Source organism: Micromys minutus (genome assembly GCF_963924665.1).
Source record: "Micromys minutus genome assembly, chromosome: 4".
Taxonomy (NCBI): domain Eukaryota; kingdom Metazoa; phylum Chordata; class Mammalia; order Rodentia; family Muridae; genus Micromys; species Micromys minutus.
In genome coordinates this window covers 36,389,927-36,410,849 of record NC_137973.1, presented here as the reverse complement: position 1 = coordinate 36,410,849, position 20,923 = coordinate 36,389,927, and the positions used below count along the sequence as shown (strand labels likewise).

The window sequence follows — 20,923 nt, the reverse complement described above, 5'->3', positions numbered from 1 at the left end:
CACAGCTGCCTCCCAGTGTGGGTCAGGTGCCTTCCTGCTTTGAACACAGCACTTAGTCTTCAGGACAGTCTTGTGGGTGGGCGCTGTCCTCTTCACTGGTTGATGAGGAAACAAAGGGTTCAGAAAGCTCTGTGAGGCATTGTGAGAGATGGTGTGGTTTCAGGATGATCGTGACCACATACTATACTGGCCTTGAAGAGCGGGTTTATGTCTAAATTCACATCAGTGGGTACCAGCGGATGTCATGTATGTTATACTCATTTGGCTTTCTTTATAGCTGGGTGGTCAGGAGGTAGGGGTCAGTGGTCGCCGGCTTATTCTCTCTGGTCCCTTAGTGTCACCTGTTCTTTAATTCACCTGTTGTCGAAGACTGGTCCTTGGGGCTCTCTGGTCAACCCTTTATTTTTTACCTTTTCTACTTTACCTCCTTCAAAGATTTCTTTGACCTAGTGCTGTGTGATATCTAAAATGCAGTAATGACCATCATTTTACATCAAATGGTTCTGCAGCATAGGTTAGGCTCTGCTGGGTCCCTGTGTGATTATATACACATAGTGAGCCAGCCTGACTCAGCTCTGGTCCTTTTCTGCTTCCAAGGATGCTCAGGTAGAATCCTCGGGCCCCGCAGAGCTGAGCCCTAGAGCCGCCAGCCCAGCAACACTTCTGCTGTGTGCATTCTTGGCTAAAGCACGTCTAGATTTGAAAAGTGTATGTTGGCTCACATTTTGAGCATGACATCAGACACAGAGAGAAAATCGTAGCAGCAGGAGCTTGAGGTGGATTGTCACATTGCATCCCCAGTTAGGAGGCAAATAGGAGGCAAAAAGTTATGAAGGCTGATACTCAGCTTACTTTCTCATCTTTATTCAGCCCAGAACCCCAGCCCAGGGGATGGCACCGCCCACAGTTACGGTGAATCTTCCCACTTCCATTAACTCAGTGCAGATAATCTTCCATAGGTATGCTCGGAGGCTAACTTTATCTAAATAATCTCTTAAAGGCTTATGTCTCTTTTAAAAGATTTATTTATTTATTATATATAGGTATACTGTAGCTGTCTTCAGACACACCAGAAGAGGGCATCAGAACTCATTACAGATGGTTGTGAGCCACCATGTGGTTGCTGGGATTTGAACTCAGGACCTTGGGAAGAACAATCAATGCTCTTAACCACAGAGTCATCTCTCCAGCCCAGGCTTATGTCTTAGAATCTTTTAGATTAGTAGTTCTCAACCTGTGGGTTTTGATCCCTTGAGGGTCAAATACCCCTTCCACAGGGGTCACAGGTCAGATATCTTGCATATCGGATATTTACATTATAATTTATAACTGAAAAATTATAGTTATAAAGTAGCAACAAAATTTTATGCGTAGGGTTCAGCTCATGAGGAACTGTATTAAAGGACTCACAGCATTAGGAAGGTTGAGAACTACTATCCTAGATCTCTGTCAACATCTCCACCTCAGGCTCCACATCCCTAGTCTGTTTGCCTGTATTTTATATATAGTTCTGATACTTAATGTCTGTATCTTAAAGAACCAGAAATATGTTACAAATGGGAACAAAGTACTGTTCTGGGGTTGTGTAGGAATATTAATAATTTGCTGATAATCACCCACAGGAAGGAGAAAAGTATTGTGGTAAATATTGAGGAGGGGAGAATTGAGAGTTTCTACTTCACCTTAGATCACTTAGTTCCCAAAAGACACAAAACCTTTATGTTTAGAACAAGCCTGAAAAGCACAGATACCATCCCTTTTGTGCTATTTTGTCTACTTCCCAGTCAATAACCCTAAGATAAAACTTGTCATGTTCTGCCTGGGCCGCTTCTATTCCACCATGCTGGCCCATGTGTGCTCACGGTCCACCTATCCCTTAGTATCTTATCTCTTCTTCTCCTATCTCCTCTTCTTCCTCATAGTCTCTGCCTCAGACCCCAAGGTCAGGACCAGAAGCCCCACCTGCCTCTCTTCTGCCCAGCTACAGGCTGTAGGCATCTTTATTCAACCAGTAGTTTTAAATTAAGGAGCAAGGTTACATAGTATCTCTTGGTGTATGTGAGGACCTCCTCATCCCCGAGGATCTCATCAGGTGCAACCAGAGCTTGGGGAAGGGCAGTATTTAGCATTACAGTACACAGCAATAAACTATACCTCAACAGAAAAGGAACCCACAGAAGCCCACACAACTCAAAGCGCTGCAGGTTTTAACTCCTTTTTGTTTGTTTGTTTAGTGCTTCATTCAGTAGGACTATGAGCATCTTATAAATTGGCATTGAACGTGAACCCTTTCTTCACAGGGTTGGCAACTAACCAGAGAACCTTCTATGCTTTAAAAGAAATAACTCTGGAATTGCTTTTTTTAAGCCGTAGGAATATATGATTTATTGCAAGCAGTTGTTGGTCAGCTTTGCTGGAAAGACATTTTTATGTTTCTTCCACATACCTGGTGAAGCCCTCATCCCAGTGTGGTTGTATGTGAAGACAGGCTGCTAAAAGAATAATTGGACTTACTTGTCCTAGGCTAAGAATCTAGTCTGATAGGATTAGTGCCCTTGCACACAGAGGCACCATGTGCACATACACACAAACCAAGGCAGTCATCTGAAAACCAGAATAGGACTTCTCAGAAGAACCAAACTGGCTTTGGTCTTGGACTTCCAGCCCTCAGAACTGTGAGAGAACAGTTTATGTTGTGTAATCTGCCCAGACTCTACATGTCATAGACCGAGTTAAGATAAAGATGTTATCAGTATTAGAATTTTTTCCTTAAAGACCAGGAATCCGTGGGGTCAATAAGCACATTTTGTCCCTATTGAAACAGGGCTTGTCTTGTCCTCTGGGTGGCTCACCCACACATCTCCAGGCTAGAGTGGGGATCCCCCCTGGTTTTTCTATGGTTTTCTAATTAAAACAAGAACAGAGGAGTCTCCCAAGGGTTAGCTTACTCCAGCATCTGGGAAGTCTTAAATTCCTGACTCTGACTCTAGTATCCAGGCTGGTTTCAGGCTGCAGATCTGGCTCAGGTGTGGGGCCGGCCCAGGCCTCCCTCCCACACTGGAGACCAACACCAGTGGTCTTGGAAGGCTGCTGAGGGCCCGGAGCTATTGGCCATGGCACTGAGGAGTGTTTTTAAATGCTTACTGGAGTTTTCGCTCCATGCCATTACTGTCGTGGTTTCATATGTACACGGTTATTTTTAGAAATGGGTGTTTTCATTCATAACTGCTTTCCAATAACGGTATTTTACCAGTCCCTATGCCCACTCCGTTAAAAAGCAATGGATAAAAATGAATGCAAGCCTAAGACTAGAGGGTGAAGGGTTTATTCAGGCCGTAGGAGAATTTCAAGGCAAGCTCGGAGCTGCCGTTTGTGGTTTGGTGCTGTGGTACCTCTTAAAAGTGGCTTTAATGAGAGTGTAAATTTCTGCACACTAAGGCCCTGTGTTTAGACAGCTGCTCTCTGCCAGTGTCCACAGCTGGAATGGCTTGCTGAGCATGGCATCTGCCCACAGCCTCGTGCATGGGGTACAGTGTACCATGGAAGGGAAGGTGCTGTCTACTCCCTTGGGGTGTGTGTTGCCGTGGAGAGTGCCTTCCAAAGGGCAGTGCTTGTATATGCTTTCCTGGGGTGCTTGTATATGCTTTTCTGGGCGCCATGCCGGTGTGGAAGGCTTTCCTGGGAACAAAGTTTGCATGGAAGTCATATTGGTATTTCCCGAAGGTCTTTGCTGGAATGAACAGCCTACCTGGGACCCATGCTAGCATAGAGACTGCCCACTTGGGGGCCATGATGGTACAGAGAGCCTTCCTCAGGGCAGGGATAGTCTAAGCACTGAGGACCATGCTGCTGAAGGTAGCTGTCCTAAGAAGAAACAGCTGTGCTTTCAGAACAAGTGGTAGGCCTTCCCTCAAGGGCTCATGTGGGTTGGTCCCATACTCTCGCTCCCATCCTGGTGTGATTGTACTGTCACAACGTTGACAAGTGGGAAGTGGTGACCGGGCATCCTTCTTACTCATTAGATGGCATTCAGCTCTGTTCCAGGTATAGTTTTGCCCTGTCTTGGTGATCAGGGATCCCACTGGGTAGCTGCAAACCTCAACCCCAGGCTTATCATCTGCATCCCCATCTTCCCAAAGCTAGTGGTGCTGATGCTGAGGGAGGTGAGGCAGGGAAGAGAAGGCCAGCAGAGCCTGTCCGGTGTATGTGACTGCAGGCTTTCTTAGCTTCTGTCTAGAGAGATGTTTTCAAACACACTAGACAGGCACTTCTTTGATCCTTAGGTCTCTGGTGTTTATCTTCGTGTGATTCATCATGGTAATGTGCAACGGTTCCCAGATAGCGACCGTGTCCAGACTGGACTGACAGTACAGAGAGGTAACAGTAAGGCGTGGTTCTGTACTACAGCCTGAAAGCAGAGCTGCAGCCCTGGGGAGCTAGTGGCAGGGCCATGGCTTTTGCCTATAGGAATAGGTCTCCTGGGTACCCAGTGGGAGAGAGCTCCTGTATCCCTGGCTCTGGTTGTGACTCATCAGACTCAGAAGGAAAATGTCTGTCAGCTCCATCAGCACACTCAAGGCCCTGCACAGGATCATGCATAATGGCCAGGGAGCATCATACCCGTGGCAGCTTTGTGCTGTTTCTCTCCAGAGACCAGAAGAAGCAGGTCTCTCTCACAGACCCTTCCCAGTGTGGCTGCACTCGTGGTATGAAAGTGGGTATCTCTCAGGGATTCACTTTCACTATAAAGCTAAAATGGGGATAGTAAGAACACGGGGAAGTGCTCAGGGTGTTCCTGAGCCTGCACTTCAGAGACCCTTCCATGGCAACTCAGTCCTGTTCTGTCTGGGAGGTCTGGCATGAGGACCCCAGGCTTCCCATCTGCTCCCTCTTCCTGCACTACAGATAAGGATTTGCTGTGAGTCTTCAGTGCTATTTAGTGTGGAGGCTGCCAGGGTCAGATCTCCAGCAAATCTAGGTAGTGATTGGCTAACGTTTCCTGCGGGATCATCAGCCGGCCAGAAACACTGGTCTGCTTCCCTCAAGTGGGGTGTGCCCCGTGGCTCAAGACAGGCAGTCTGCACCTCAGAAATGTGTCACAAGATGCTTTGTCAAGAAAGCTCACTCTGTCTCCCGGGTCAGTGAACATAAGCCAGTTTCTTCCCCTTCTGTCCTCACAAGTTCCAAGGTTATCTACCCTGTTATCTGGGTAGGACTTAATCAAGCCACCTTCCCAAATTCAAGCATCTTCATTAAAAGGCAGAAGTCTGGAGATGTAAACACATTCTGTGCCTGGCTGAGGGGCACTTGGGGGCAGGGTGACTAATTATGTTTGCTTCTCTGGGACTCACACAAACACTGCTGCATATGGACCCAGCTGTGGCTTGCTCCTGGTCTGGGACAGTAAAGTCCATGCATGCAGAGTGACTCAGCTCTCATTGGCATTGCTGGGGACAACTCACAGTTGGCTGAATGGGGGGCATTGATGGTTGTATTAGTTACTTACCTGGTTGCTGCTGTCAGATACCTAACCAAAGCACCCCAAGGAAGAAGGGCTTTACTAGAAGTTTGGCCTAGTTCTCTCTGCCAGCCTCATGCTCCCAGACTCAAAATATGTCTATGAATAACTTGGCCATATTGCTAGGGTTTTTTTTCTCTTATTAGATCATCACTAAAATAACCCATTTATTTTAACCTACCTTCTGCCACATGGCTGGCTGTGTGTGCTCAGGTGTGGTGCATCTGCCAGTCACACCTTCCTGGTGAATCCCCCTCCTGACACACTCCCAGGGTTCTTTCTGCCTCCTGGATGTCCTACCTCCTATTTCCCACCTAAGCCATAGGCTTTTTAATTGACAGGTGATACATCCATACAACACACAAGAAATCCTTTCTCCAGTGAAGAACGCAGACCCTGTTCCTCCCACTTGGGATATTTCAGGACAGTGGTTAGCACCCATTTCTGTTATACTGTTTCCTCCACTTGGAGTTTTTTGGAGCCCAGTGTCCACAGAATGAGACCAACAGTGACCTGTTAAGACTCAGCCCAAACACTTAGCATTGTCTGTTGTGTAGACCTCAGTTAAAACCCCCCTCCCATCCCTGTCATCCTCTCCCCATCCTGTCTTCTCCCCATCCATCCCTTCCCCTTCCCTCTCCCATCCCCCTCTCCCATCTCCTCTCCTTCACCTTGCACCCCTGTCTGAATCTTTTAAGCACTCCTATCCACCTACTGGAGGAATGAACATCCTTTTATAAGCCCTGCTTGTAGCGCAGCCTCTGGAACGCCGCAGGTGTTCAGTGTTTGCAAATGTTGTTGTGCTGGGGTGGTTATTCATTCTTTTCTAAACCTTCTCTGGACATCGGTGGACTTGGCTGGAAGGATAAGGACCGCATGCCCTAAACGGAAGTCTTCCCAGATTTTACTGTGATGAGAAACTGTTCAGGGCTTCATCTGTCAGCACATGCCGAGGTAATCGGAAGAGCTTCCTGGCACTGATGTGGGCAGGTACATGTAAGAAAGATGCCCACATTTCTCGCTCACAGAGAAAGCTGTTTTGTGGACAGAGTGATATGGATCCAGTTTATATTGGAAAAGGCTGAAAGTTAAGAGGGTCTCACCTCTTTGGCCATACTCTCTCTCCATGGAGAGGAGTTGGGGATGTAAGGGCTTTAGCCTGGATACACCTAAAGACCAGTGCTAATTTCTGAATTCAGTCATATGCACAGGTTTGGTTGCAGAAGGCATGATCAAAGCGAGGGAAAATAAACAGTAAATAAAGGAGTATGTGTGAAGGCGCACATGTATGTGTGGAGGTGCACATGTATGTGTGTGATCCCATGTATGTGTATATAGAGGTACACATATATATGTGTGGAGGTTCACATGTATGTATGTATGTATGTGTGTGGGGGTGCATATATATGTGTATATGGAGATGCACATGTATGTGTGTGAAAATGCATACTTTTAAAGATTTCAGTCCCTCTTTCTGTAACCTAGAGGGGTTAAAGAAGAGATGGTTTATGGCCAAAGTGTTTGCTCCAAGTATGAGATATTTTCCTAAGTGTGGGGGACTTGTCTCCAGAGCAAGCGGTTAGGACCAATAGCAGAAGTTAATGATTATTTTGGCACAGTGGAAGCAATATCTTTTCAGAGGCTGGGGCACTCTCAAAGGAATGGATTCTGATTTCTTTGATTTCTGAATCTCTGGCAGAACACAGAGATCACTTCCATTTCTAGAATTCTGGGAGTGTGTTGATCAGCTTTCTATTGCTGAAGCAAAATTCCTGGGATGAGCAGTTTTTAAGGGGGAAAGATTAATTAGGCTAACAGTTTCAAGGCTGGTGGGTTGGTTTGCTTGCTTTACACACGCTCAGTCAGCCCCAACACTTGAACTTGCAGCAAGGTAGAGCCATGTGGCGGGAGCATGCAGCCCAACAAAACTGTTCAACTCGTGGCGGCCATGTCAAAGAGAGCCGACAGGCGATTTCAGAGTCACCTTCAAGAGCACACCCCTAGTGACCTGACTTCCTTCTATGAGGTTCTACCTCCTCAGGGTTTCACTGCTTCCCCCACAGCTCCTCAGGCTGACGACTGAGCCTTTAATACGTAGTGTTTGTGGGGAACATTAAAGATGCAAAGCGTAATCAGTCATCCAGTATGAACGGATACTGAGCCATGCTTTTATGCCCGGGAATGGCATGAACCAATGAACCACACTCCCTATTATGAAATGCTCGGGCCCATTATTAATGATATGATATGATTTTGTACAATGCTTTATGGTTTAGAAATACAGTCATTGGCTGATGGTCTCAACAACCGCATGAGGCAGTTGGTGTTTTCTCTCCATCACAGTCCACGAGGAAACAAGGTTCTAGAAAGAAACAGAATGGCAAAATCAGGTCTGGAGTCTAGACTTTCTGCTTCTTAGGGCAATGCTTCCTCCATCTGAGTCATGGCCACCTCCCAATGAGTGAATGGGATTGTCAAGAGGCTGGGAGTTGTCAAGGAATGCTGTAACCTTATGGTCCGTATGGTTCCCATCCCCAGAGAAAGCCTTGGGTCGATTCCAAAGGCAGTTCCTCTTGGTGAGAAAGATTGGTGCACACAGAGGGCAGATCAGCCTCCCCAGCACACTTGTGGACATAGAAACTCATGGCCATGGCGGTATCATTCATAGGCCAAGCTCTTTAAATTATATCACCTTATAAAATCTTACCAAGCCTAAACCAACCAAACAAGTCAAAGTGTGGAAGACAGAAGGCAAACGCCCCAGTCTCCAACACTTTCCCCAGCCTAAATGTCAGTTAAAATGAATTCTCAGAAAGTCAGCCTCCAGAATTTGCTCACTAGCCATGATGCTTCAGAGACAGCTCTCGGACACTGCTGCTAGCCTTGGCCAGCACCCCATAGAGTTGAAACTCCGGGTCTCTCACTGGAATTTCTAACTACATCTAGACTGGGAGATTGGAATAGTGGAGTTATGATTTGCTTGTTGGATTTGGGGAGAACAAGGGGATCATTTTCATCTCTAGACTTCCGGGAGGATTGCAGCGTTGTCTCCACAGCCTCACCAGGGCTCCTGCTGGATAGTTTGTGACAACTCACTGCCTTTCCTCTCTGCATCCAGTGCTGCCCTGGTTTCCCTGCCAAGCTCCCCACCAGTTTCTTTTCCTTGCCCCCCATCTCCCCCCAGAGATGACCTTGTCTAGGAATCTGGACTAGTTTAAAGATTTGCTTTCAAACATCCCTCACCCCCCCCCACCCCTTGCCTTTAATGGTTTTGTGAAATACTTCTTGGCCTTAAACCTTAAGATCTTAATCTTAAACCTATGGGAATCCTAAGGTTTTATAAATAGACAAGTTGAGCCAACAAGTATTACATACAGAGGAAATAGAAATGGCCTTGCTTATGTGAGGGACTTCTGCAGGAAGTTAAAGAGGCAGGGGCTGCAAGTCTAACTCCTTGTAGGACATTACAGCTCTGTGTTATGATGGAGTGCTCTGAGACTAGGGAGTGTGGCAGGCTTTCTGACGGAGGCCTGTGTGGTATGTAATTGGAGGACACAAAAAGTCAGCGGTGAGGAAGGTGTCTGAGCCCCGGCACTGGCTGAAGGAATGGGTGCAGTGTATGTCCTGCTCTTGTGGGTCTATGACTTAGCCAGCGCCTAAAATCACTGAAATGACTTTGCTCGCTAAGAGCCAGGGAGACTGTAGAAAATGACATCAACCATGGAGTTCTGAGTGTTTACATTGTTCCTGTAGCCTGGGGCAGAACTTGGGCGCCGGTGGCCTCTGCCTGCTGTTTGCACCCATGTCTTCTGGCTGTTATGTACAAAGCACAGCTCAGCTATGAACACGGAAAATCACCATCCTGGGTCTCCACAAGACTTCAGGCATGCAGTACGTGGTTTACTCCGTAGAAGCACAGCAATATGTAGTTTAACACAAACAACTGCAACTTTTGAACGTTGGGCACACTGGTTGTGTATTGTCTTAGTTCTGTGGGAATTCTCCTTCCCTCGCATTGTTAGATGTGTTGAGTGCCAGACAAATGGTTCTCTGTAGGCGAGAGTGTGCACAGCTCTTGGAGGCATTTATAAACTTGGCGTGAGAGTACTTCAGCTCCTGTATTAGCTTGTCTGCCTGGGCATCTGGCCAGGACCCTGCCTGGCTCTGAGTCACCCTGGTGCTCTGTGTGGTGATGGGGTTGGAGAAGAAGCAGGATGCCTGCACTTCTCTTCCATGCTTCTTGGGAAATGCGCTTCTCTGGCCTTGGGAGGACTGAGACCCTTCGTGAAGCCCCGGGTCTCTGTCCCCCAGCACCAGTTCTTAGGGGATGCCTAGAGTTTTGCTCCATCATTGGCAGCTGTGGGCCTTGCCTCAACTGTGTTGTAGGCCATGCTAGAAGTGCAGGGCAGGAACTCTGAGGAGCGAGACAAGGACAGAAGCCACTTCTAAAGATGACATGTCAGGGGTGAAGGCCCTGGATTGAGCTGACGGCATTCTCTAGGCTTTTCCGTGTGACCTGGATAAAATACAAAACCCAGCAGTCACCACAAGAAGGTTTGCTTTGAAGAAGGACCAGAGGCTAACCTCTGAAACTGCCTTTAAACTCTGAACTTTTCAAAAGGGGGCTTTATTTATTTATTTATAATGTGTATGTACCTGCCAAGTTTATGTGCACCCCACACATGCAGACCACAGAGGCCAAAGAGTATCTTGAATCAGGTGGTTATAGGCCACATAGGTGCTGGCAACTGAGCTAAGCCATCTCTCAATTTCTCCCCTCCAGGTCTTAACTTCTGATGAGGCACATGATTTTATGTTATAATCCGAGCACCTAGAGACAAATCTTCTGCTGGTACAAAAGCATGGGATGAACTAGTTTGAACCAGCATGTCTGTGCATAGCCAAGCTGATTTTCACACTTGGGGTTTTCAAAAAGTAGTGTGTGGGCAGAGGCAGAAGATCATCGATGTGCAAGGATGCATGTGTGTGATGGGGGTGGGCACTCCTATGGATGCAGCGGAGATAAAGGAACACTTGTCTCTCTCGAGAAGGTCACAGCAGAGGGTTGGGGAGGAGACTAAAAGCACATTGATCAGCACTCAGAACAATGCTAAGATCGAAATGAAGCCTTTCGCCGCAAGGACCGCCTCTCAGGGAAGTTATTCTTACACTCCACACTGTCCTAATGTGGACAAGGCTGCTCGGTTCCCACAAAGTGCAGAGAGTACTCTGCCAATGGATGCTCTTCCCCCGCCCTGTGTCCAGTTCTTAAAACAGAGACCAGAGGGAGTCTTGGGGAGTGGGGGTGGTACAGGGCTTCAGCTGTCTGGCTAAGGGTCGCATGGTCAGGAGGGAGTAAAAGTCTCTGAGCCTCTGGGAGAACCCTGGGATGCCACGTACTCCTTCAGGAATCCAAGGCAGTCCCTGTCCTGGTGTTCAGGCTTTTGTAAATAATCCTTATAAGCCCATTAGCTTAGCAGAGTGCTGGGAAAGAGACTCAGAAGGGCAAGATAAAACAGAGCTGCAGTCTTTAGTCCAGTGTGGTGGGTGAACAGCTTCAAGAGCTGCAAATGTCAGGACACACAGCACAGGGCGAAGGGCCAGCAGCTAGGTTGTCAATCCGCACTAGAGTTCTAGCCAGACTATAGCCAGAATTATAGCCAGACATGGCATGCCACTGTGTGGCTTGTGAGATTCTGTACCTCTGTTTTCTTTCCCGGAGTGATCTTGAGGTCAAATGGGATGAGGTGAGTGAAAGCCCTTCCTGTGTCACAGCTGGTTGATCTTTGAAACAGCAAGGATTCTGCAGTGTTTTGTTCAGCTCCCAGCAAGCTCCTTGGGTATGGGTGTTATCAGCCAGGCTCCTCAATGGTAGCTTGGAGCTTCCATATGCTGGAGTCAAGGCATCAGTTGAAGGACAGGAGCTCCTGAGGACCTCAAGACCCAGAATACCCTAGCTGAAGCCTCATTTGAAGAACTCTGTCTCATTTGAAGTCGACTTTGCCCTATAGGGAGGACATTGCTGTAAAATGAGAGACCAGTTTCTTAGACCTGGGACAGGGTCCTGTGTGTGTGTGTGTGTGTGTGTGTGTGTATGTGTGTATGTTTGTGCATGTGTATCTGTGTGTGTGTCTGTGTCTGTGTGTGTGTGTGTGTGTGTGTGTGTGTGTGTGTGTGTATTTGTTTGTAACCAATCACTGAAGGAGTGCCTCAGGCTTTGACCTCTCCTTCATAATCCCTGTGAGCATCATCAAACCCCCTACCTTTCAGGGAGGGGCTCCTCATTTCCTTCTTTCCTTTCTTCCTCTTACTCTTTTTCTTCTTCTTTGTAAACTAAGGATAAATAGGAAAAACTCTATGTACCCCAAACTTAAATCTCGGTTACAGACTGTAACTTTCTCCTCTTCCAGCTACTGGCTGAATGGGATATAAGGAATGCCAGAGCCTAGAAGATAGGAGGAAGCCATAACTGTGGGAGATGTGGGGAGTGTAGGAGCCAGCAGACATCCCTGGGAGAGCCACCGTGACTTGCAATTGACCTGACTGAAAAGGACTTCTCATTCAGCCTCACTGTATCCTCCCCGATTCATTCACTGAACCCTATGTTCATTTTGCCCTCATTTCGCAGCATCCAGCGAGCAGCCTTGGTGGTTCTGGAAAATTACTACAAGGACTTCACCATCTACAACCCAAACCTCCTAACAGCATCCAGATTCCGAGCAGCCAAGCACATGGCGGGCCTGAAAGTCTACAATGTAGATGGTATGTGGTTGAAACCATTTGGGGGCCACAGTGCCTCGTGGTGCACTTGTTTCTACCTGTACCCTGCTTCCTTACGGTCTTCTCTCACTTCGGGACAGTTTCTATTTTTAGTGGAAAGGTAGACAAACATGTTTTCCAGGGAAGTGTCAGTTTACAGTCTACATATAGGGCAAGTTCATCATTTGGAGATTTGGTGTTGGAAACTGTAGCCTGCCTCCTGCTGGAACACTTTAGATCGAAAGTCCTTAGGAAAGGAAAGCTTTTCAAAGTCAGAACAGTTTACCCAAAGACTGAGGATGTTCTAGAAGGGCATTAGGCCTAGAAAGGTTGAGAGCTCCCTGTCTGGGAGTGCCTCTGGGGCTTCTCAGTCCTGGCTCGGAGCAGGAGTTGAATGGCAACCAGAAGCCGGAGCCAGACTCACCAGGCCAGAACCCAGTTTCATTCAGGGTGTCGGGTGCTCAAGTGTGAGAAACAGGACTCCCTGTCACATCTTGCCGGGCACCTTGGCTAGGACAAGAGCTTTGCAGACTCCTGAAGAGATTCATGTTGTCAACACGTCAGCTGGTTTACATAGGTGTCAGGTTTTGGTAATGGTATCCTGTCTAATTTTTTTTTTTTTTAATTTGGCTATGTAAGGTATATGGCTGGTAAGCCTCCCCCCTTGATGGGAAAACTTAGCCCAAGTCACCTAGAAGAAAGCATTATGTCCTGGCTGTCTCTTTATGATAAGCTAAGTCCGGTCACGCTCAGAGTGACACAGGACTTCGAGGTTGCTTCACAGATGGGGTGCATTGTGGTTGCTGGGCTTTGGTGTTTGGGGCAGTAATACCCGGCTTAGCTTGTTTTCCTGTGTGTGATCACTGTAAGTGTCCCTTGACTTCTTTTTTCTCTGTCTGTCCTTGTTCTCCCATCCTGCCCATTCTCTCTCACTGTCTGCTGCATGCGATGTCCCAGCTGCCCTTATGGCCAAACTGAAACTTTGTGTAGCAGATGGTAAGTGACCTCTTCGGCACGCTCCGGCGGGTGTTGTTCTTGGCCAGAGTTTTCGAGGGTGAGCAGTCTGCAGCCCCTTCAGAGTTCTGTTCCCGTTTCCCTGTCAGACTGGGGTTAGAGCTCCTGCCTGCTATTGAAGGTGGAGTACTGCGCAGGCCCAGGGAGGTTACTTTTAGGATCTCTGCGCGCTTCGTAGGGGGATGGGTGGAAGAACACCGGCGGACCGCAGACCCTGGTGCTGGTTCTCTGTCCTGTTTGCTGTGGTTCGGGGTTAAAGCTTCTCCTTTCATCCAAGGGCCCAGTAACAATGCCACTGGTCAGTCCCGAGCCATGATCGCTGCTGCTGCTCGGCGCAGGGACTCCAGCCACAACGAGTTGTATTATGAAGAGGCTGAACACGAGCGGAGAGTGAAGAAGCGGAGAGCAAGGTTTGCGATCCTCACATGCCTGGGCCCTCCTTCAACAGTTTATTTTCACTTTTTTTTTTTAACTTCCAAAATTAATTTTCTGTTTGTACGCATGACCTGGTTGATTGTTTACAGACCACTTTACTCGTGTTTCTAAGACTTTGTATGTAATCACCACCAGAAAAACCTCTAAATACCCATCACAGGGCCTGGACCAACTCACAAAACACGGTCCGTGGGTCTGAGCCGGGGACCTAGGAGCAGATTTCGACGGGGCTTCTGTTGCTGCCCTTGGAGGGGGGCCAGCCCCACCCACACTGTTTCCCCTGTGAGCTGAGGGTGGCAAAGATGTCTTCCCTTAAGCCTGCCACCTCATTCTTTCTTTCCCCCCCCGAGCCTCTCTCTCTCTCTCTCTCTTTCTTTCTCTCTCTCTCTCTCTCCCAACAAGACCTTGAACCCTCTGTATAGCTGAGGATGATGTTGAACTTAAAAAAAATTTTTTAAGCATCTGTGTGTGTGTGTGTGTGTAAGTGTGTATATGTGTATGTCCATGTTCATATACATGTATGCCACGGTGAACATGTGGAAAGCATGACTTTGGGGGATAGGTTCTTTTTCTTCTACCACATGAGTTCTGGAGGTCAAATTCAGGTAGTTGGGCTTGGCTGCAAGTACCTTTACCCTGAACCATCTTGTCAGCCTGACTTCCTGTGCCGCTTCCACCCCGAGTGCTGGAACACAGGCATGCCCCATCCCCTGAGTGGGGATCCCAGGCCTTTGTGGTACTGAGCAAGCCCTCTGCCAACTAAAGCTCCCCCAAGCTCTGGCTCTTTAGCATCTGTGTCCGCACACTTGCTTTCTCTTCCAAGATGGAGTTTGAATGGAAGTCTTTTTATCTCACCTTTGATTGGAGAAATCGAAGCACAGGTTGAAGTGAGCTTTCTGAGCTCATTACTGGCAGAATTGGGAGGTCCAGGGGCACCACCCACTCAGTCCCATCTTAGTTCTGCTGTTGCTTTTCTTTCTCCCAGGCTCTTTCTGTCCCCTGGAAGGGACAGTCAGGGATACAGTATGACAGAACCTTGGGGAAGTTGGTGGTAGGCCAGGGTGCTGCAGTAAACAAAGGTCCTCTGGGTCTTATGGGACTGTCCCCAGACCCTTCGGTGGGCACTGCCTTGCTGACTGCCCCGAATCTCCTTCCAGACTGGTGGTGGCCGTGGAAGAAGCCTTCATCCACATCCAGCGTCTCCAGGCTGAGGAGCAGCAGAAATCTCCTGGGGAGGTGATGGACCCCAGAGAGGCAGCCCAGGCCATCTTCCCCTCCATGGCCAGGGCGTTGCAGAAGTACCTGCGCACCACACGGCAGCAGCAGTACCACAGCATGGAGAGCATCCTGCAGCATCTGGCCTTCTGCATCACCAACAGCATGACCCCCAAGGTGCGCCACAGCTGCCGGGTCAGGGTTGGAGCAGACAGGTTCCCAGGTTTGGCCGGTCACGTGACATCCTGTGTCTCCACTGTTGCTCACCACATTAAGACTTACTTTTTATTTTGATTTATATGTACTTGTGTGTTTCTGTGTGAACATATCTCTTGTTTGGCTGCCCCCCGCAAAGGCCAGGACACTTAGGTCCCCTGGAACTAGAGTTACCAGCGACTATAAGTCCCCTGATGTGGTTAGTAGGAACTGAACTTGAGTCCTCTGGAAGAGCAATAAAGTCTCTTTAACTAATGAGCCACCTCTTCAGCTATCCATCTTATTTTTTAACACAGGGTCTCTCGGTGAACTTGGAACTCGATGATCCTGCTAGACAGGCTGGCCAGTGAGCCCCTGGGGTCCTCCTCTCTCTTTCTCTCTAGCACTGGGATTGCAAGCATGCACTACATGTGGGAGTCCTAAGAATCTGAGCACAGCTGAGCCAGCTCCCCAGCCCAGAATAATTGTTTTTTAAAGATGCATTTTGATGACCTCTAGATTCTATAACAGGAAAAAAATTCCACCTTGAACCAGTACAGAGTAGTGGTGAGGGTGTGACAGGAAAGCATTTATGTATGCTCTGTGTGTACATGCTAAGCACATGCTAAACTGACCCATTTTAACCTGGGTCCTCCACCAGCTGTCTCGCTGTACAATCTTGGACAAATAGCTTCTGGTACTCTGCCTCAGTTTCCTAACCTGTGAACTGAGCATGTTCTTCATGCCTCACGCTAATCCGTGTGATAAGGTCCAACTAAACAGCCACCGGTTTTTTGGTAGAAACGATGCCACCATTTTGGATGTTGTGGACTTCAAGCCGTCTTTTGGATCGTGGCGTTAGCACGCTGTAAGGGATAGAGACTGCAGAAATCACCGATGATATTTAATAGAGGACTAGGGCCAAAAGAGAAAGGGTGGGTACAGCAGGTATTGTGAGTTCAGATTCTCCCCCGCACCACTCAGTTGGTTTATAGCTGTGCACAAATGTTTCTATACTAGATCCCTCCCGTATGAAGCGGGGATGCCTGACAGAGCCCTGTGTGAGAGGTGATGATAGGGAGGCATGTAAATCACATGGAAGTGTGGATGGCCTTGGTGCACAGGTGACATCCCATGGCTCTCTGTCATAGGATGTCTTCCGCTCACACTTCCCACAGGGGTCAGGAAAGCCATGCAGAAATAGCCAGTGAGGAACTGTTTCTTTGATTCAGCAGTCTCTGAAACTTACTAGCACGGCCATGATCATAGTGTAGTATCCATGGGTTCCTCATCTGTGGAGTCTGCCAGCCATGGATGGAAACATGTGCCTCTTACTGAGCGGGCCCGTGCTCTACTGTCACACTGAGTGTGTACACACTTTCCTGTCACTGTCCCCTAAACAACAGTGTAGCGGTTACTGAGCATCACAGATATCTGTGCATGCAAATGGTGAGCCAGTTTATATGAGACACTTGAACATCAGATTATGGTGAGGGGCATCCTAGAATCAGCTTTTTAATTAATATCTGTATGCACAACATTAAAGGTAGGTTGCCACCCCCAGAGTAATACTTTGTGTAACTTCAAACTGGAAATCACTTACAAATGCAAGAGTGTCTAGCATGCTATGGTGTATCTGTCAAAATGTGGGTGAAATTTTGAATATTTAATTACAAAAGTCCAAATACAACAGGTTGCAAATAGAAAATTATGTTCCTTTGTGCAGAGTTATAGGTTCTGGTAAGGAGAAGGGACAGCTGTTTTTCTTTCTCTAGGGATTCTTAAAATTGTCTGATATCTTCCCATTTTATTTTTTAAAATGTATGCTTTCTTGAGTTTTTATTTAAAAGGAGGAAAGTCCAGTGTTAAGTTACATTTTCAGCTAGCTGTGGTAGATTACCACTGTAATCACCGAGATTGAGAGGCCAAGGCAGAACGGATCATGGACTCAAGGCCACCCTGGGCTACGTAGTGAGTTCTAGTCCAACCTGTGCTACCTAGCAGAACCCTCAGAAACAAAAACAAAACAAGTCAAACAACAAAAACAAAACTGGGGCCGGTGAGATGGCTCTTTGGATAAAGGTGCTTGCATTCCAGCCTGAGTCCTGGAACTACATCTGGAAAGGGAGAACTGACTCTTGAAAGTTGTTCTTTTGAAAGTTGTTTTCCAGCCACACACATGCCATGGCATGCATATGTGGACACACACACACACACACACACACACACACACTCACACACACACACACACGCTCACATACACACAGAGTAAAAAAGTAAGTAGACACTCCCCTCAAGAACCCCACTATGCCCCCCCTTACAGTTCTGGCTGATGTTTTCTCTCAGCTGCCTCTGTGTTCTAGTGTTTAAGGCAGAGATGCTTTGATACTGAATTTTGGAAGCCTGCTTTCTTCTCTCTAGGCTTCTCAGATCTTTCATTCCATGCACACAGATCTGACTCCCGAGGCTTCCACTCACCCCCTATGCTCCTGACTGTACCAGACGTGTAGATTTGCTTAACCACTTGCTTGTCTGTTGATGTACATGTCTGATGATGCACATTTGAATTAAGTTTCACGGGTCGAAGCCAGGGCTTGGCTATGTCTGTGACTCCGATTTCATTGGAGCACAGCTGCACCTTCTTGTGTGCCTATCACCATGACTACAGCTGCTTGCTCGGCCCAGCAGAGTGGAGGATTTATGAAAGAAGATTGCTTGAAAACTCAAAAGGTCCTGACCTTGGCCTTGGACCACAGGGATACACGCCAGTAGTTTTCAGTTTATATTATCAGTTCATTCTTTCTCTCAACTAAGCTGATATATGTATTTAATTCTATGCCAAATACATTAGAAAGTCACACTTTAAAAAGTAGAAGACTGTGATGACGTAGTTCTTACCTTCTATAAGTCTGAAGCCTCATTGGGAGGAGACAGCAAGTCAGCATAGTTAAAGAAGTGAATTATAACGTGAGGTCCTTGCCAGGGATTTCAGGAGCATTGGCAGAAGATCATGTTGATCCATCTGAGAGCTTCAAGGAGATAGTTTAAGATGTGAAGGCAAGGAGGAATTTGTGGGACAGCTCTCAGCAGGGGGAGGCACATGAGAGTGTATGGACTCACAGAACTTCAGTTCGCTTGGTGTCCCTGGAACAAAGAGCTCTGAAGAGGGACTTGGGTCTGGCCATCCCTAGCACTGGCCGCACGCACATCAGTTCTGCATAAGACAGACAACACTCACAGTGTGCCTACTGGAACTGTGAGTGCTTTGTGCACACTGTACCTTCCCACCTTGTGGCAGCCCAGTGAGTGAGGTTGTATCTTCTCTGCCCTGGAGAAAGGGCTCACGACTGAGCAAACTCACTGTCTGTCGGAGGGGAGGTTGGAGAGGGTGTTTCTTCATCTGTCTGCCTTGGATTCGTTACCAACTCCTCAGGTTCAGGAACTCAGCCTGCTCTCAGGGAATTTTGGCTCTGGTGGGGGGAGGTGCCCGTGTCTTCAGGAGGCATGTTACATCAACAGTGGTAGCCAATCCACTTCACTAAACTCACCCTCTAGATGTAAATTTCCAAAAGAAAATTCAGAAGACCAAAGAGTCTTTCTTCCCCAGAGAGCATCTCTGGGGCTGCAGCGTAAGAAGCTGAACTCTATTCTAAGGTATCGGTGTAGTTGGGTAGCATTCCCTAGGGATAAAAAAGATGGCCCCTGGCCACAAAGCACAGCAACCCTTGTAACTTCTCCAATCGTCTTCTTTGACTTTCAGGCTTTCCTTGAACGATACCTCAGTGCGGGCCCCACCTTGCAGTATGACAAGGATCGATGGCTGTCCACACAGTGGAGACTTGTCAGTGATGAGGCTGTGACAAACGGGTTACGGGATGGAATTGTTTTCGTCCTTAAGTGCTTGGACTTCAGCCTCGTGGTCAATGTGAAGAAAATCCCATTCATTGTGCTCTCAGAAGAGTTCATAGACCCCAAATCTCACAAGTTTGTTCTTCGTTTACAGTCCGAGACATCGGTCTAAAATTTCTATACTTGTGGCTTTATGAAAAGCAAAAGAAGAATATATAAATATATATATGTGTGTGTGTGTCCAGGGGGAAGTTCTTTTCTAAAGATTTGTTTTTTAATTCTTCAATGCTAACTCAAACTGGCAGAGGATAGACCAGTATCCTTCGACCATCTGCACTTTATTTGGAAGAAAGCAGGAGATGTCCACCCTGACAAGTGACTGGTGTTATCAGACTTTAATAGATAGGACTTCTGAAGAAGCTGTTCCCTGGAGCTTCTGTGACAGCTGTAAACCAAAGTGTAGCTGCTGTGTCCTCGGGAGCCTCGCCTTACAACTGGTCCCTGCCTGTGGCCCGGTGCCACACCCACCTGTGTGTTTGTACATGTAATTATCCACATCACCACACCACCCTGGGGAGTGATGGCAGTCCAGGAAATGTCCACCCGCTTGAGTCTTTGTTCTTTGTTGCCTTACATTTCGAAGAGAAAGAACCCGACAAAAAATATTCACTGCCGGTTTGCAGCTGTTAAGTGATTGGCTTTTCCATTTTCCAGCGAGAGAGAGAGCCGACCTACCCTGTTCCTGGCTCTGCTTCTCTGTCGGCCTGAGGCAGGTAGCCCTTCCCCAGCCCTGGGATTGCCAACCTGGGCTTTGCTCTGGCTCCCACTCTCCTGAGCATCTGGACCACAGCCTCACTTGGTGGGCAGTGCTGGCCAGGCTAGGTTGGCCCTCCAGAGCTGACAGGGACTTGGCTTTCCAAGTACGTCCTGGAGCTCTTTACACAGCCCCTCCCACAGTCTTTCTCTGGAGAAGTAGGGTATTGCTCTGGGGATCCATTCTCCTGCAGCGTCTCCTATAGGCTGCAGCAGGAACCCATTCACCCAATCCTCAACCCTGCTTCACACAAACCGGGAGAGACCAACACTGTGACTCCCAGTTGGCAGGTGCCCCTTGTAGCCATCCAGTTTCCCAGGGAGATGAGTCCTCACAAAGCTCATGTGCCAAGCTGCCCTGCCACAGGAACCCAAACAATACCCACCACCCTGGCAACTACTGCTGTCCCATCCCTGTGGTCTGTGACCAGCACCACTGTGCAACTTGCCGCAAGGAAAAGCATCCTTCTGCCCTTGCCCTTAGTTATTGGTCAGGAAGAGAGGGGAAAGCGTGCTGCAGAGCTGGAGAAGGAAGAGTAGGGAATCAGTAGTCAGTCCGAAGCCCCTTCTGTCAGCATGTTGTAGCTGGTTTCACAGAACTATCCCCTTAATGTCCCATTCGTAGACAAAGCTGCCTCCTGGTAGAGCCCTGTGCAGGGGAGTGCCCAAGGAGCTGTTTCCTGACACCTTGAAGTGGGCTGTTCCTGGTCTTTGCTTGCCTACATCTGAAGCCATGCTCCACCAAGTACTTTCCTTTCCCGGCTTCAGGGATCTCGTTTCAGGAAAGGAGAAGGCTGTCATTGTCTCTGCCTGTGTACCTGTACCATTCCTGTGTACGCATTCCACAAAGCACATGATTTTGTCTGTTATTAAAAAAAAAATAACCAAACTGGCATGGATATTTGTGATACACCTGTGTTTAGAAAAGCCGACATTATTCATTGTTAATTAACTTTTAGCTCTCAGAAAGATGTGCTGGAGAAGGAAGAGGAACCCGTGGACAAGGTACAGTGCCAGGATGCCCCCCGTGTTAACAGCATGACTGTGTTTGAGACACACACACACACACACACACACACACACACACACACACACAGTGTAATCGGGTGCTTCAGTCTTAGTTTT

General features: G+C 47.8%; 1 protein-coding gene across 1 annotated transcript in view; it reads left to right on the top strand.

Annotated features, from left to right (window-relative positions):
* Positions 1-20,535, top strand: part of VANGL1 (VANGL planar cell polarity protein 1) — a 38,062-nt gene extending 17,527 nt beyond the window's left edge. Inside the window, exons 4-8 of the mRNA XM_080915573.1 lie at positions 12,147-12,280; positions 13,235-13,273; positions 13,569-13,701; positions 14,884-15,118; positions 18,897-20,535. Of these exons, the coding sequence (XP_080771699.1) occupies positions 12,147-12,280; positions 13,235-13,273; positions 13,569-13,701; positions 14,884-15,118; positions 18,897-19,157 (802 nt within the window). The 3' untranslated portion in view covers positions 19,158-20,535. The remainder of the gene's footprint in view (positions 1-12,146; positions 12,281-13,234; positions 13,274-13,568; positions 13,702-14,883; positions 15,119-18,896) is intronic.
* Positions 20,536-20,923: the final 388 nt, after the last annotated feature.